Here is a 14,992-nt window from a genome sequence, read left to right on the forward strand (position 1 = left end):
CTAAATTCTCCAATTTGGCAAGCAGGCACAGCAATAACCAGCAATGTACAAGATCCTGTTGCCTTCATTGGATTTTATGAAGGTTTACTTTGCAGAATTTTTCTTTTTAGTATTTTTTTTAATCTTTATTATCCTGTTATGCCTGCACATTATATCTTGGGGGGGGGGGACTTTTAAAACTCGTCGAAAGATACGCGACCCAGTCTATCTTCTCCAGATGATACGAACGCATTTTCAATTTCACTATCCCACATGGTACATTTCTCAAAAAGGACTTGTTTGCCTTGTAATTAAATGGTGTTTGTATCCTTTCAGTAGTATATGGAGTTGTTAACCACAAGTTTACAGTTTACATTTTTTTTTTCTTTTTTTTTAAATCCTATATTGAAAATGGACAGTTTGCACAGGGCTTCGTAAGACAAAATTCGGCATCAGAGCCTGTTTTGGCCATGGTCACAAAAACTAAACTTCGGCAGTTTTTTAACTTCAAAAGAGAACACTATTTTTCGAAAGGCCTCACCAGTTCAACATTCCATTTAATTGCCGCCTTCATTTCCCCTCTGTACATAGCAACTATTTATTGACATGGTTTTTTTTGTTTTTAAAAAGCGCTTTCAAGTCCATAAATACATTAAAATGGTGGGTGAAGCAGACTTTTTAAATTTAAAAGCTAAAAACATTCAGTGGGCCAATTTTTGTTAGTGACAAGAGTGCAGCTTGCATTCCATACATAACCAACTCTGGTAATGTTGGCAAACTATTCAATTGGGGGGGGGCAGAAAAGAGTCTTTGACAAAAGAATACATTTCTTTATAACGTGGACTTCGGTTTTTATACGTAATCATGTCTTTAGAAATCTTTTATTGTGACTGCTATTGTCAAACGATAAAACCCAACACAGACATAACTTAAGTTACAGAATATTCTTTCCAATTTATCAACTTGAGTCTGCCTTGGAATTTTTTTTTTTGATAGATTTGAGCAAATGGCTAATTTCTATGGGGGAGGATTTTCTCTTTCTTTTTTTTTTCTTTTTTTTCCCCCTCTTAGTTTCATAAGTTGAGTTAGATTGTGTTGACTAGCTTGCACTTTGCAGTGTTAGCAGTTGTATCTATCTCTTCCACATAAGATGGCCATACATGAAGAGATCCGTTTGTCTGCCGACCACGCCAAACGCGCAGATCTTTTACTGATATGCCCACCAACGGTAGGGTAATATTGGGGTAATAGGCCGAACAATCGGATTACAACGAAGAGCAGAGGGGTCAGATGGGTCGGTCGGTGGAAAAATTAAACCTTCCCGATCGAGATCGTGGCCAGATATTGATCGGGAAGACCCGTCGGAAGCCCCTATACACAGGCAGATAAATTGCCGAATTGGTCTAAAGAACAGATATCGGCAGCTTTATCTGCCCGTGTATGGCCACCTTTAGTTTGACAGTGTGTAGGGCTTTTATTTTTAATAAGTACGGCATTACTAGAATGTGTTGGCTTCTCTAGCAAAAGAAAAGTGTAAATCCTAAAATATATTTGCAGTATGCCCTAATGTGCTAATAGTAGTGATGAGCGTCCCCTTGTTTTCTTTTATGTATAGTTTTCTTCTGATTTACTGCAGCTTTTCATCCCAATTAGCAGCAAATACATCTTTTAAATATATAAATCTATATATATATTTTTTCTTTTTAAATATATTTTTGTTTCGTCATTTAAAAATCTTTAAGAAATGATAGATTTAACAGGTAATGGCCGGTTTAAAATTTCGATACAATTTTTAACATTAAAAGAATAGACTATTTTGGTGCTTTTCATAGTTAAGGTGGTTAGCCCGATTTCTTTAACTTATCTTCTTTATGTATCCTTCTCAATGTTTTTGTTTTTCACCCCATCTCTTGATTTTAAAATAAAAAAAAAAATATATATATATATATATATATATATATATACATACATACATACATACATACATACATACATACATACATACATATTCTGGTAGTGGAGTATGCGGTGCACTTTTTATTTTTTTTTTTTTAAAGAAACTCCTAACATTTTGCAGCCATTCTGTAAATAACTCTAAACAATTTTTAATATTGTGTTCCATGGCTTAGGGTTTTTTTCTGTTTGTAACACACTAAGTTTGTGTTCTTTGTCATATAAAGGCAATCGCCCTATCCCGATTAATGCTATATTTAACTTTTCATTTATCTAAAGCCTTGAAGGCAATACAACAATACAATATCACTGATTTTTTTTTGATTTTTTTTTTTTAGTGCTCCCTCTAAATTTTTGGTTTTGTGTGCAAAAATAATTCTAGAATAATAATTTAAGTGTGCACTTTTTAAAACTGTGGGCATGCAACACAATTTGTAGGGGTGAGGGGGCCTCAATTTGTGTGCATGATTTTCGATTTATAAAACCAATTCATTGTGTAAAACCTTCAAAATGGCAGAACGGGCAATCTTTCCTGTTTCCGTTTGCATTCCGATGAATGCAACAATTTAACTGGTGGCCATGGGTTTCTACCCAGGTGCAAATTTGCCCAGTATTGATAAATGACCTCCAGTGTGTGTGTGTTATTACATTTTACAAATGTATGACTTTTTGGCATTTGAAATCGATAGAGAGATTTTGCAATCTTTAAGGACACCCTAATCCCCCTCACCTCCTCTTTTTATTACATTATGTTTGTGGAATTAGGATTTTAAAAGATAAACCTTATGACCCACCATCCCATCTTCACCCAAAGCCATTAGGCAAATCACATCCAAAACCTCAGACTAATTAAACACTTGTTTTTTCCCTCTTATTGTTGTGGTGCCTTTGAAAACAAGCACATTTTAATTTCACGTTGTCCTTTTTCAGGGGCCTAATTATACCCCTTTGGTGTAAGATAAATTTCTATACACTGTTATCTCGCCAAAACCCACACCTATAACCCTTAGATTTGGGTGACTTCCATTAGCTCCTCGACAGCTAGGAATTTTAAATATTTTGGTGACCAGATCTCTCTATCTGTGGGAGAAAAACCACTTTACAACAGTCCAAGTTTTTTTTTTTTTTTTTTTTTTTTTAAATTCTGTACAAAAAACAGTGTGCAAATGTAATTTTTTTTTTTCTTTCTGTATTTAAAGCTTAAAATCCAGTAGTGGGCTTATTTTAGTATTGGGTAGTAAAACTTGATGTTATGGTTAAATATCGAGTTGTAACCTTAAAATATTTAGGGATGGTTCCTAAACCCTCTTTAGAAGTGAGATTTTTGGGGGAAATATATTGTATGACCAGCAATTTTATGCTGTATAAAGGTTCGTGTATATTTTTGTTTCTTTCTGCAGCTCCAATAAAGACATTACACTGCATGCCTCTGGGCAATAAGGATGCATAATTTTTTTTATTTTCTATATAGATTATAAAATACTGCCAGGGTAAACAACGGAAGTCGCTGGCAGCGAACGGTTATTGCAATTAACACGGAGCGCTAACGGCGCCCTCTGTAATTTTTGTAAAGTCATCTATTCTCTAAATACTGTTATTTTTTCAATCCTGCTCCATCTGAAGTGCATGCACGTTTACTGTACCTTCTCCGATATTTTTAGTGCTGTTCATAGTATATTCCTGTACATGTCAGTTATATTGATAAAGTCAATGTAAGTAGTTTTAGCTTGTTTATTGCAATGCTGGCATCAACGCAACATGGGAAAAAAAGGAAAAAAAAAAAAAACCTTAAAATGTACTCTTTGATGTTCTGATAATATGGGTCCTGCTCCAGGGCATTTTTTTTTTTCATAATAAACTACAAAATCATAACTGTTTTATGTTTTTAATTCATTTATTTAAATATGAAGGTGTTCTATTATTTGGACACTGCAAATATCATCTTTTTGAAATTATGCACCTTGATTCCTTCCACCTTAGAATATATAGGTACAAATCTATCGCTTTACAGAGCCCATTTATTAAACCTCCATAGTCGTGTTCGAGGTAGAGTCTGTTTTTAGAAGAGAAAATGCAAATTTTTCATGGAAAATTTTTTAAAATCTAAATATCCGAAAATACACCATCGCAAACCTGTTGAGGTCATGTAGAAGTCAATGACCGATGTCCCTAAAGTTTTTTTTCTTGACATTGTGATCTACGCTGGATAAAGTTGTGGGGTTTTTTTGTCCGATAATCTGAAAAGGTTGAGTTTTTGCAGCAAAAATTAGAATCTGAGCGTCAATTGTATGATAAGAATTGACATTCTGGGGACCATTTACTTAGCTCGAGGGAAGGAATAGAGTAAAAATTGTTCGAATTTAAAATTTTTTTTTTTGGCTACTTCAACCTTTGACTACGACCTTTGAATCGAACGATTCAAACTAAAAATCGTTTGACTATTCAATAGTCTTAAGTACTGTCTCTTTAAAAAAATTTTGACCCCCTAGTTCGCCACCTAAAACCTACCGAGGCCAATGTTAGCCTATGGGGAAGGTCTGATCGAAGGAATAGCCTTCGATTGATGGATTAAAATTCTTCAGATCGTTCGATTTGAAGGATTTAATAGTTCGATCGAACGATTATTCCTTTGATCGTAGGAATAGTGGTAAATCCTTCGACTTTGATATTCGAAGTCGAAGATTTTACTTCGACTGTCTTAATTAACCCTCGATATTCGACCCTAGATAAATGTGCCCCTCTATCTTGTAGTGAAGTTTTGTTGCTCCAAACTTTTTCGAGAATAATCATTGGTAAATGAGTTCAATTCGTGGAAGGGAGTTTTAGTAAATCGGTTCCTTACAATTTGAGAAACTACAACTAAACCCACCACATTTCACGCCTGCCCCCAGTAACCGCATTTTGTAAATGATCAAAAACCGCATATATAAAAGAGAACTCTGAAGGAATAGTCCTGGTTGCATTTTCTTACAGAAAAGATTTCGTACCTACACTAAAATCAAACTTTTCCATCCATTTTCAACGAGGCTGAGAATCTCAATTTTAAATAAAATGGGGGTTGCTTGAAATCTTTAGATAATTCATATTTACTCTGCGGCTTTTATTTTATTCCTATGTAATTTAAATACATTTTTTTTAAATTTTTTATTTTGCTTTGAATTTTGATCTGCCAAATGCAGCACATCTTTCCTTGGTAGCAGTTAAGACTTTTTTTATTTTCCATATTTTTTCTTTATTGGTGAATATTTCATTAATCCAGTCTTTTCATGGCCTAAAAGTATCAACTATTTTTGGATGTTCACCAAAGGACAAATGGGAAAGAGTAGCCCCTAAATCAGCTGTTGACCTGTTCTTTATTAGAACTTGAAAGCATAGTTATATACCTGTGTAAAAATTGAATATTAATGCTTTTTTTTTTTTAACCGCTGGTTATTGAATTTTGTTTTGATACTTTAGTTCTCAATATCTTAATAGAACATAATGAGTCAAGATAGTGAATGTGCAATAGAGTTCAGCTTTATTAGTGTTCTAGACAGAAAGATGGGATTTTATACAAACAGAAGGAAAAAGATGTAAATACTGCAAGTCATTTGCTGGTTTTTATGAACAACTGTTCTCCCTTTAAGCGGCTTTATTTCACGGAGAACATTCGAGGACCCTCTCTAAACCAAGGGTTCCTGAGTTGCTCAAACTTGGCAGACCCTTAGGGCAAGGCCAGACGTGACGTTTTTATATTGCGTTTTTAAAAAAGAACAGCCAGGCGTAATTCGGCCACTGAAACCACGTGCGAACGTCAACATGCGTTTTTTCAGCACGTAGGATTTTTTTTCCCAACATGTGCTTCTCATTGTTTTCATTGGAAAATTTGTATGCCATATTTAAAATACGCTGTGGATTTACACAAAGTGTGGTTTCAAACGTGCAGATCCCATAGTCTATTGATTTGGTAGTTTCTTGACGTATTGGCGTGTCTGCTAAAATAACGCCAATACTGGCGTCCTGTGTGAATTGCCATAGTGCGTTTTCCATTAGTTCCAGTGGTAGTGCAGTTTATGCGTATATACACCTGGCTGTTCTTTTTTTAATAACGCAACGTAAAAGCGCCAGTTTGTCCAGCCTGCACACCACTACAAATTTGGGTGACCCATAATTTTTTTTTTTTTTCAGGTGGGCCCCAGTCCCCCATAGTGATGCCTCTGCCTGTAGTGAATGTGCAACATGGGTTACATAATACTAATACATATAATAGCAAAACCTCAAAATACTTAGGGGCTGATTCACTAACTTCGAGTGAAGGATTCAAAGTTAAAAAACTTCGAATTTCGAAGGTTTTTTTTGGGCTACTTCGACCTTCTACTACGACTTCGAATCGAAGGATTCGAACTAAAAATCGTTCGACTATTCGACCATTCGATAGTCGAAGTACTGTCTCTTTAAAAAAAACTTCGACCCCCCTAGTTCGGCAGCTAAAAGCTACCGAAGTCAATGTTAGCCTATGGGGAAGGTCCCCATAGGCTTTCCTAAGTTTTTTTTGATCGAAGTATATTCCTTCGATCGTTGGATTAAAATCCTTCGAATCGTTCGATTCGAAGGATTTAATCGTTCGATCGAAGGAATAATCCTTCGATCGTACGATCGCAGTATTTGCGCTAAATCCTTCGACTTCGAGATTCGAAGTCGAAGGATTTTAATTCCTAGTCGAATATCGAGGGTTAATTAACCCTCGATATTCGACCCATAGTGAATCAGCCTCTTAAAGTAAAAGGATTTGTGTATAAGTATCTGGGGCAGATTTATGAAAGTTTGGGAAACAAAAATCCTTGTAATCATTCTTTCTTAGGATTTAACTAGGTTAAAACAGGCAATTTTTTTTAATTACAGGTCTTTCCCAGAGAGGCAAATTTAGTTGTTTTCTCATTAAAATCAATTGCAATGTTTTATTCCTTTTTCTCATTTACTAATCTTTTTTTTTTCCCCCCCCATCTTGATCATTTATCAAACCATTGCAATAAGCCGGTGGTAGCCAAACGTCTCCTCCAAAAACACTACAATGTAGTGCAAAGCAAATGCAACTCAATAAGCATTTAATACTCCTGGATAAATATTACGAGGAAGACATTATTAATTGAGAAGTTCCAGATAATTCAAGCATTTCCACCGGTTATAACATAAAAAAGAATTTGTTTCCAACTTTGACTTTGATGCTTTCCTAGTATGTTTTGCCTGGGTGAAAAACATTATTGGGTTGCAGGTTCCATTTCTGTGAAATTAGATTTAAAAAAAAAAAAAAAATGTCCTCTTTTCTTTCAGAACTTGTTCTTCTGTTTTGAGAAGTTGAAACCCATAGAGCAAAACCTTTCAAAAATCTGCTCCAAACTAAGCAAAAATGTGTGAAAAAGGTTTTCAAATTTTCGCAATTCTTGTCTATAGGAAAGTCCTGCAACTGCAAAAAAAAAAATACCAGGGAAAGCTGATGAATATCCTGACATTTCAAGTGTATTTACTGGTGATAAAATATAAAAAATAGACATTTTTTTACACTTATTATAAATATGCCCTGAAGTAAAAAAATAAATAAAATGAATTTCACCCAAACCTTTCATAAATCTGCTCCAAAATCTGATTTCACAAATCCGTTGAGGTCCATTTTATAAAAGTGTAGCTGATGCAAATATTATTTCAAATGATTAATTCCCAAATTATTTTTTTTGGGAGAGAATTTAAATAAATACTAAATTCATACTGAAAAAAATAGCGGTACTGTTTGACACTAAGCAAAATATACGGTATAAAGTGCTATTAACGTGTGCAAAATACATGGTCACATCACTACACAGAATTTTGATTGGCCGGTGTCTCTTGAAATCCTGAGGGTGTTCTTGTCACGTACCAATATGGACTGATTGCCATACTGCGAGTACCACATGCTCTGACTGCGGCTGAGGTAAGTCCCGGGGGTGGCCGTCTCCAGTTTCTGTTGCTGCTGTTGCCAAATGAGTAGCGAAGTATCCCTGTATCTCAGGCGAGCGTATCCTTCAGACATGGCCTTCTCAGCCAAAGGTACTCGCCCGTCGCTCATGGCTGGATATGGAAAACTGAAGAGGCTTCCCCACTAAAGTCATTAGGGTGTGGCCTCAGTCCATTCATGCGCTACTAGTTGTTATCGATTTACATTACGGCAATGAAATGTTCTTTTTTTTGGTTTTCCTTCTTTTGAATCCAAAAATGGAAGGAAATCCGTAAAGCGATGGGTGAGGGTTTTCCAATCGAACATTCTAGTTCCTATAATGGAGCGTAAGAAGAAAAAGAAGGCAATTTAAATTTTATAAAAGCGACCGACCCTTTCCCAGGGCCAGATTTACAAAGCGGGCACCCCATTGGCCTGCTGTCGTTGTCCCCTCCCTTTTATTCGCTCATATTGTGATCGGGGGCGGGGCAATGGGGATTGGGGCACGGGAGGTTTAAAAAACAATCGTATCTCCTGCTCATCTCCATGTTTCTGTGATTGGGCAGCACGTCAGAGCCTAATATCCTGCCGCCATTGGTGGCCTCTCCACAAATCCGGGCCGGCCCTTTCCTGTGTGCCGCTACCATTCTTAAAGCTGTAGTTAAACACGGAAACATTTGTGCAGTTCAGTGTTCCATTGCATCTCTGTGTGTACAGAGCCATAGTGATCCCTATAATTGCTTGTGGCGACCCCACCTCTAAATAGCAGAGCTGTCAATCTTTGACTTCTCAATATAGGGGAAGGCTTGGAAGTCAGGTAGACTTGGAAGTAACATCACACACATAAATACAACCTCTTCTGAAGCTCCACTGACATCACAGGAAGGTTCTGCCCACAAACAGGGTTGGAATGGGCCTGGTGGGACACAGGGGAAAAACCTGGTGGGCCCCATCGGCCCAGATCTGCTCCCACCTGCCTGGTGACCGACAGAAGAAAATCGCAGGTACACGTTAGTCGGGGTGGGTTGTGAGTGGGAGCTGAAGGGGGCCCTGAAGTTGACGGGGGCCCGAGTGGGTGCATACGGCCCCCTAATAAGGCAGCCTCGGTGGGCCTGAATCATCAAAAATAGTGGAAAATTGTGGGAATGCTTCAGAGTGATGAGAGACCAGGAGAAATCCCGAAATATGGTAACTCACAAATAGTGGGACAGTTGTGGCGTGTAGTGTCGGACTGGCCCACCGGGATACCAGGAAAAGTCCCGGTGGACCCAGGTGTCAGTGGGCCCTCCTGCTTCTAAACATTTGGCCTATTTCATGGTCATTCCCTATGAGAACAAAGAGGCTAAATAGATTGAATAATACATTATAGTGTTGAGGTGAGGTTGAGTGAGGAGAGGAAGAAGAACAGCACTGAGTGTGGGCCCCTGGTCTTAGGTTTTTGAGTGGGCCCCTGGTCTTAGGTTTTTGAGTGGGCCCCTGGTAGGGTTGCCACCTGGTCGGTATTTTATTGGCCTGGCAGGTAAAAATGATGGTTGATGCCAATGTAATTAATAGGGAATAAAGATAAATATATAGGAAGGTCAGTGATCCCAATGTTATTAATAGGGAATAAAGATAAATATATAGGAAGGTCAGTGATCCCAATGTTATTAATAGGGAATAAAGATAAATATATAGGAAGGTCAGTGATCCCAATGTTATTAATAGGGAATAAAGATAAATATATAGGAAGGTCAGTGATCCCAATGTTATTAATAGGGAATAAAGATAAATATATAGGAAGGTCAGTGATCCCAATGTTATTAATAGGGAATAAAGATAAATATATAGGAAGGTCAGTGATCCCAATGTTATTAATAGGGAATAAAGATAAATATATAGGAAGGCCAGTGATCCCAATGTTATTAATAGGGAATAAAGATAAATATATAAGAAGGTCAGTGATCCCAATGTTATTAATAGGGAATAAAGATAAATATATAGGAAGGCCAGTGATCCCAATGTTATTAATAGGGAATAAAGATAAATATATAGGAAGGTCAGTGATCCCAATGTTATTAATAGGGAATAAAGATAAATATATAGGAAGGTCAGTGATCCCAATGTTATTAATAGGGAAAAAAGATAAATATATAGGAAGGCCAGTGATCCCAATGTTATTAATAGGGAATAAAGATAAATATATAAGAAGGTCAGTGATCCCAATGTTATTAATAGGGAATAAAGATAAATATATAGGAAGGTCAGTGATCCCAATGTTATTAATAGGGAATAAAGATAAATATATAGGAAGGCCAGTGATCCCAATGTTATTTATAGGGAATAAAGATAAATATATAGGAAGGTCAGTGATCCCAATGTTATTAATAGGGAATAAAGATAAATATATAGAAGGTCAGTGATCCCAATGTTATTAATAGGATAAAGATTAAATATATAGGAAGGTCAGTGATCCCAATGTTATTAATAGGGAATAAAGATAAATATATAGGAAGGTCAGTGATCCCAATGTTATTAATAGGGAATAAAGATAAATATATAGGAAAGGTCAGTGATTCCCAATGTTATAATAGGGAATAAGATAAATATATAGGGAAGTCAGTGATCCCAATGTTATTAATAGGGAATAAAGATAAATATATAAGAAGGTCAGTGATCCCAATGTTATTAATAGGGAATAAAGATAAATATATAGGAAGGCCAGTGATCCCAATGTTATTAATAGGGAATAAGAATAAATATATAGGAAGGTCAGTGATCCAATGTTATTAATAGGGGAATAAAGATAAATATATAGGAAGGCCAGTGATTCCCAATGTTATTAATAGGGAATAAAGATAAATATATAGGAAGGCCAGTGATCCCAATGTTATTAATAGGGAATAAAGATAAATATATAAGAAGGTCAGTGATCCCAATGTTATTAATAGGGAATAAAGATAAATATATAGGAAGGTCAGTCATCCCAATGTAATTAATAGGGGAATAAAGATAAATATATAGGAAGGTCAGTGATCCCAATGTTATTAATAGGGAATAAAGATAAATATATAGGAAGGTCAGTGATCCCAATGTTATTAATAGGGAATAAAGATAAATATATAGGAAGGTCAGTGATCCCAATGTTATTAATAGGAATAAAGATAAATATATAGGAAGGTCAGTGATCCCAATGTTATTAATAGGGAATAAAGATAAATATATAAGAAGGTCAGTGATCCCAATGTTATTAATAGGGAATAAAGATAAATATATAGGAAGGTCAGTGATCCCAATGTTATTAATAGGGAATACAGATAAATATATAGGAAGGCCAGTGATCCCAATGTTATTAATAGGGAATAAAGATAAATATATAGGAAGGTCAGTGATCCCAATGTTATTAATAGGGAATACAGATAAATATATAGGAAGGCCAGTGATCCCAATGTTATTAATAGGGAATAAAGATAAATATATAGGAAGGTCAGTGATCCCAATGTTATTAATAGGGAATAAAGATAAATATATAGGAAGGTCAGTGATCCCAATGTTATTAATAGGGAATAAAGATAAATATATAGGAAGGTCAGTGATCCCAATGTTATTAATAGGGAATAAAGATAAATATATAGGAAGGTCAGTGATCCCAATGTTATTAATAGGGAATAAAGATAAATATATAGGAAGGTCAGTGATCCCAATGTTATTAATAGGGAATAAAGATAAATATATAGGAAGGTCAGTGATCCCAATGTTATTAATAGGGAATAAAGATAAATATATAAGAAGGTCAGTGATCCCAATGTTATTAATAGGGAATAAAGATAAATATATAGGAAGGTCAGTGATCCCAATGTTATTAATAGGGAATAAAGATAAATATAAAGGAAGGTCAGTGATCCCAATGTTATTAATAGGGAATAAAGATAAATATATAGGAAGGTCAGTGATCCCAATGTTATTAATAGGGAATACAGATAAATATATAGGAAGGCCAGTGATCCCAATGTTATTAATAGGGAATAAAGATAAATATATAGGAAGGTCAGTGATCCCAATGTTATTAATAGGGAATAAAGATAAATATATAGGAAGGCCAGTGATCCCAATGTTATTTATAGGGAATAAAGATAAATATATAGGAAGGTCAGTGATCCCAATGTTATTAATAGGGAATAAAGATAAATATATAGGAAGGTCAGTGATCCCAATGTTATTAATAGGGAATAAAGATAAATATATAGGAAGGTCAGTGATCCCAATGTTATTAATAGGGAATAAAGATAAATATATAGGAAGGTCAGTGATCCCAATGTTATTAATAGGGAATAAAGATAAATATATAGGAAGGTCAGTGATCCCAATGTTATTAATAGGGAATAAAGATAAATATATAAGAAGGTCAGTGATCCCAATGTTATTAATAGGGAATAAAGATAAATATATAGGAAGGTCAGTGATCCCAATGTTATTAATAGGGAATAAAGATAAATATATAGGAAGGTCAGTGATCCCAATGTTATTAATAGGGAATAAAGATAAATATATAAGAAGGTCAGTGATCCCAATGTTATTAATAGGGAATAAAGATAAATATATAGGAAGGTCCCATTTATTGAATTTGCCGCAGTTTCCCTGTAATGTATCTGCCATCTCCTAAAGGCAGCAAGACAAGGCACAACATGCTGGCCTCCAAGAATTGCAGAACTACAGCACCCTGCCTACAGCCAGAGGTTAGTGCAGTTATGCTTTGTCATATATTGAATAGAGCAGCAGTAGACGGTGCCGCATTCCCTATAGAGCCGCGACTGGCTGCTGATTGAGACGGTGGCCTGTTACTGCAACCCCCCTTGTAAAATGGTTTAATCTGTTTCCCATGTTCCCTGCTAGGGTTGCCACCTGGCCAGGCCTGGCCGGTAAAAAATAATGGCTGATCCCAATGTTATTAATAGGGAATATATAGGAAGGCTGGTATTTTTTTCCAGAAAAAGTGGCAACCCTATTCCCTAAACACCCCTGTTGTAGGGCTGCAAAACCTACCTGCCCAAAAGCAGCTTTCCTTTATTCACTCTCTCCATGGCAACGTTTTCCCATGGCGATGTTTCCCAAGCTCAGCTCTCCCCAGGAAACAAAGTAGCTTGACAACGAGTTCCGCCTTTCAATCTCAATGCTGCTGCTCTGGTGTCTAGTAACAAGCAGGGTTCTAAGGGATCTAATATAAATAGATATAAATGTACGATTACAACAAGTCATCAAGGAAAAGCGGATAAAAAAAAAATTACACTATTATTATTTATCGAATGACTTCTTGAAATTTTCATACCATGTTGTGTCTTGGAATTTTCCCTCAGTCCCTAGCTTCGGCTGTTCTGCCCTGCCCCTAATGCTGTCAATCAAATTATCCTTCATTCTGTGTGAAGCTTCTCTCTGTGACACATGGTCCTGCCTTCCTTCTGGGCCAATCACCATTAATCCCGCCCCTAGGCTTAAAGGACCGTCACAAGCTTTGTGTAATAATTAGTCCATAAGGAGAGAAAACTGCCAATGTGATCATTTTATTTTGCAGTGAATTGATAGAGATTACTTAATTTGCGAATTTTAATAAAACAGAAGTGCAAATTTTTAAAACTGATTTCCTTTTTCTGTGTAATAATAAAACAGTCGCTTGTATTTGATCCCAACTAAGATATAATTAATCCTTATTGGAAGCAAAACCAGCCTATTGCGTTTATTTCATGTTTCAATTGCATTTTAGTATAATTAAGGTACGAAGATCCAAATTACGGAAAGATCCATATCCGGAAAGCCCCAGGTCCATGCAGCCGGGCCTCCCCACCTCCCTCCAGACCTTCTTGCCGGTGGGCTTTGGTGCAATCTACCACTGTTCATATTTACACATGGTGGGAGCAGTATCTTCACAAATGAATATAAAAAAATTATACTTATAGAATATAGAATATCTGTATTGTTATAATAGGTCTGTACTCTTCATGGGCCTTAAATTGATAAGGAAACATTGGACCAGGGCGGTCCAAATAATAATAAAAAAGAAGATATACAGACATAAACAGCCCTGCTGATCAGAAATTCAATTCACTATTCTATGAAAATATATAAGCTAGATATAGCAATAGCATAGATATATCAGCTACCTACTCATATGAATAAAGGAATACTCAAAGTATGCTATACTCTTATACACATACATTGTAATATGCCATAAGTTTAAATACAAATATACAGAGAAGGAATGTTCTGGGCACACAATAAGCTATACCCTCATACTGTACTGTCTAAGGGAATCAATATGGCACCTCCCTCCTCCCATATGTATAAATACAAATATACAGAGAAGGAATGTTCTGGGCACACAATAAACTATACCCTCATACTGTACTGTCTAAGCCTCTAAGGGAATCAATATGGCACCTCCTCCCATATGTATAAATACAAATATACAGAGAAGGAATGTTCTGGGCACACAATAAGCTATACCCTCATACTGTACTGTCTAAGGGAATCAATATGTCACCTCCTCCTCCCATATGTATAAATACAAATATACAGAGAAGGAATGTTCTGGGCGCACAATAAGCTATACCCTCATACTGTACTGTCTAAGGGAATCAATATGGCACCTCCCTCCTCCCATATGTATAAATACAAATATACAGAGAAGGAATGTTCTGGGCACACAATAAGCTATACCCTCATACTGTACTGTCTAAGGGAATCAATATGTCACCTCCTCCTCCCATATGTATAAATACAAATATACAGAGAAGGAATGTTCTGGGCACACAATAAGCTATACCCTCATACTGTACTGTCTAAGGGAATCAATATGGCACCTCCTCCCATATGTATAAATACAAATATACAGAGAAGGAATGTTCTTGGCACACAATAAGCTATACCCTCATACTGTACTGTCTAAAGGAATCAATATGGCACCTCCTCCTCCCATATGTATAAATACAAATAAACAGAGAAGGAATGTTCTGGGCACACAATAAGCTATACCCTCATACTGTACTGTCTAAGGGAATCAATATGGCACCTCCTCCTCCCATATGTATAAATACAAATATACAGAGAAGGAATGTTCTGGGCACACAATAAGCTATACCC

The 14,992-nt window shown here is 36.1% G+C and overlaps 1 protein-coding gene across 1 annotated transcript; it reads right to left on the reverse strand.

Annotated features, from left to right (window-relative positions):
* Positions 1-6,607: 6,607 nt before the first annotated feature.
* LOC108698196 (putative uncharacterized protein BRD3OS) lies at positions 6,608-13,208 on the reverse strand. The gene is made up of 3 exons (XM_041572355.1): positions 13,185-13,208; positions 12,902-13,064; positions 6,608-8,214 (listed from the first exon to the last, which is right to left on the reverse strand). Exon 3 carries the CDS (start codon positions 8,009-8,011, stop codon positions 7,754-7,756), a length of 258 nt encoding a protein of 85 aa, XP_041428289.1. The 5' UTR covers positions 8,012-8,214; positions 12,902-13,064; positions 13,185-13,208; the 3' UTR covers positions 6,608-7,753.
* Between the last annotated feature and the right edge of the window lie 1,784 nt (positions 13,209-14,992).

This window comes from Xenopus laevis, chromosome 8L (assembly GCF_017654675.1).
Source record: "Xenopus laevis strain J_2021 chromosome 8L, Xenopus_laevis_v10.1, whole genome shotgun sequence".
Taxonomy (NCBI): domain Eukaryota; kingdom Metazoa; phylum Chordata; class Amphibia; order Anura; family Pipidae; genus Xenopus; species Xenopus laevis.

Excerpts from the sequence above, each read along its gene's own strand:
- LOC108698196 (XM_041572355.1), bottom strand. The coding sequence starts at position 8,011 with ATGAGCGACGGGCGAGTACCTTTGGCTGAGAAGGCCATGTCTGAAGGA.